The sequence below is a fragment of the Oratosquilla oratoria genome, chromosome 1, assembly GCF_046742065.1.
Source record: "Oratosquilla oratoria isolate Oo_2021 chromosome 1, ASM4674206v1, whole genome shotgun sequence".
Lineage (NCBI taxonomy): Eukaryota > Metazoa > Arthropoda > Malacostraca > Stomatopoda > Squillidae > Oratosquilla > Oratosquilla oratoria.
Window position 1 is genome coordinate 107478011 of NC_134777.1, and position 2500 is coordinate 107480510.

General features: G+C 39.5%; 1 protein-coding gene across 4 annotated transcripts in view; it reads right to left on the minus strand.

Annotated features, from left to right (window-relative positions):
• Positions 1-2500, minus strand: part of LOC143024761 (uncharacterized) — a 271674-nt gene that overhangs the window by 76910 nt on the left and 192264 nt on the right. For all 4 annotated transcript variants that reach the window (XR_012966299.1, XM_076183888.1, XM_076183902.1 and 1 more), the window contains exon 11: positions 772-921. Coding sequence is in view for 3 of the 4 variants with exons in the window: in XM_076183888.1 (XP_076040003.1) it covers positions 772-921 (150 nt within the window). In the remaining variant the exon portion in view is untranslated. The remainder of the gene's footprint in view (positions 1-771; positions 922-2500) is intronic.

A 2500-nucleotide genomic window follows, 5' to 3' on the forward strand; every position in this document is an offset into this window, starting at 1 on the left:
TAATTTCTCTTTTAGCAGATATTTCCTCTAACACAGACAAAATGACATGTGGCTCTGGTCCATAGGGGTATCCTATATAGACCCTAAGTATCAGCTACATACTACTGAGCAGATTTTTACTGTAATGCAGCCAATACTCTAGACCAGAATATTGGGATGGTTTGGACACATGAAAAGAATGAGTGAAGTAAAATTAATAAAAGAAGTGTGGTAGGCAGAAATGGAGTGACGATGAGGGGCAACCAAGGATGAGAAGGATGGATGGGGTGAAAGGGGTATGGAACATAGGGGTAAGTGGAGAATGGCTATGTATAGATGGTACTGTGATGCAAGAAAAGGAGTGGGTGGGGGATGGGGGGATTAGGGAGTGGTTATGTGTGAATGACATTTTGGCATTGGACAAAGGAATTTCTCCCCATCTGCTATTTTTCTGCATGAGGGAAAGGAGAAGGGGGGTCATCAATAAGAGAAGTGACATTGCTGTGGATGTGCTGTGTTTTGCTGCATTGCTTCTGACCCAGGGTAATGGGCACTATACAGGGATGACCCATCATCCATGAGGAGCTAAGATGAGAGTGAGGGAAAGGTGGAAAGGAGTGGAATGGATGGGGATGAAGTGGGTGGCTACCTCCCTGGTGAAGTGGAAAAAGCCCTTGGTATATAGAATAGAACAAAATACACAAGTAAAAGACTTCCATGCTAACAAAACATCCATTTAGACTTTCATGTGTCATTTGTGGAGTAGGATATGCATGGTGCCTTCATACGTACCGACAGACAGCTTTGTCCCATGTGGAATTTGGTTGTGCTGTACCCAAGTCAGACTTCCATTCTTGACCAGACCAGACCAGACACTTGCACCACCAGGCACTGATGAGAAAATCTGCCCCCTTGACTTCTCTACTGGGCTGAGTTCGGATGCTGAAGAGAGAAAATATTTTAGCTTTAACATTCTAAAGTCAAACTTGTTCAGTTGACAAGCATGTTAATGGTCTGGCAATACAGTACTTTATTAAGATAAAGTACAATATTCTACACTTTAACTGTACATATAAAGTAATTCAGAATATTTTAAGCTGCCAAGTAAATGCTAAAAAGAATAATTCTGTAATGTACAAAATATGTCATTGTAAACAGCAAACAGGATAGTTGATGTCACAGTTACCACACTCTCAATTGGCAGTTGAGCAAACTACCAAGTGACCAGATGATGCGGCCAAACTCAAAGCATTTTGTATATGAAAGAGTTAACAATGGTGACATGCAACCCATTTCCAAAGGTTTTATTGTTAGAGGACAATGCCCCTGGGGCCAAGATCGACATTCAACATATTGATATTTATTCCAACATTCAACTGAAATGTTGTTTGGAGTGTCGAGGATTAAAAACTAGTGGTGACGAATGTGAACATCACATTGTGGCTAACGTAACAATGAAGAAATTTTTACAATTAAATATGATAACACTAATAACAAAGAAATTATTAATAGAAAATGTAACAATAGTAATGATAACAATGAAGATAAATATTTAAATAATAATAGTAACAATAATAATAACAAAAATGATAATAACAATCCAGTAGAAGTAATAATAATAATAATGAAAATAATAACAATAAAATCAAAGTAATAATAATAATAATAAAAATAAGAAATAATAAAAGTGATAATACTAATAACCAAGGAAAAAAAAATAATTAATAGTAATTATGACAATAATAGTGATAACAATGATAATAAAAATGAAAAATTAAATATTTAAATAATAATAGTAATAATAATAACAATAATAATAAAGATAATGAAATTAATAATAATAATGATACATACATACATACATATACCAAGGCTTTTTCCCCCTTCCAAGGGAGGTAGCCACAAAGGGAAAGGCATAAAAACACTCCCACCCATTTCATCCCTAAATACACTCCACACCCCTCCCACCCTCCCTCTCATCTGAGCACCTCCTGGATGACGGGTCATCCCTGAACCCTGCCCACCGCCCTGGGTCAGAAGCAGTGTCGCAAGACACAGTACATCCACAGCAAGGCCGCTTCATTTAATCGGCGACCCCCCTCTCCGTCCCCCTTTGCATATAAGGAGAGGACGGGGAGAAATCCCTTCGGGCTGCGTCAAAATTTACTCACACATACTACCCCACCCCCCACCCCCCCGCCCATTCCTCCTCATGCAGTCACAACATTATCCATATACAACCATTCTCCACTCACCTCTGTCTTCCGTCCTCTCCCTTCCTTCCTCAACAGACATTCCCCTCTTCCCCAAAGCCCCCTTCACCCCATCCATCCACCTCATCCTAGGACGTCCCCTCATGTTCACTCCCTCCACATCTGCCTTCCATACCTCTTTTACTAGTCTTTCTTCACTCATTCTTTCCATGTGTCCAAACCATCCTAATATTCTTTCATCAACCCTCTCTCCCAAATCCTTTTTCACCCCTGTTCTCCTCCTCACCTCCTCATTTCTCACTCTATCT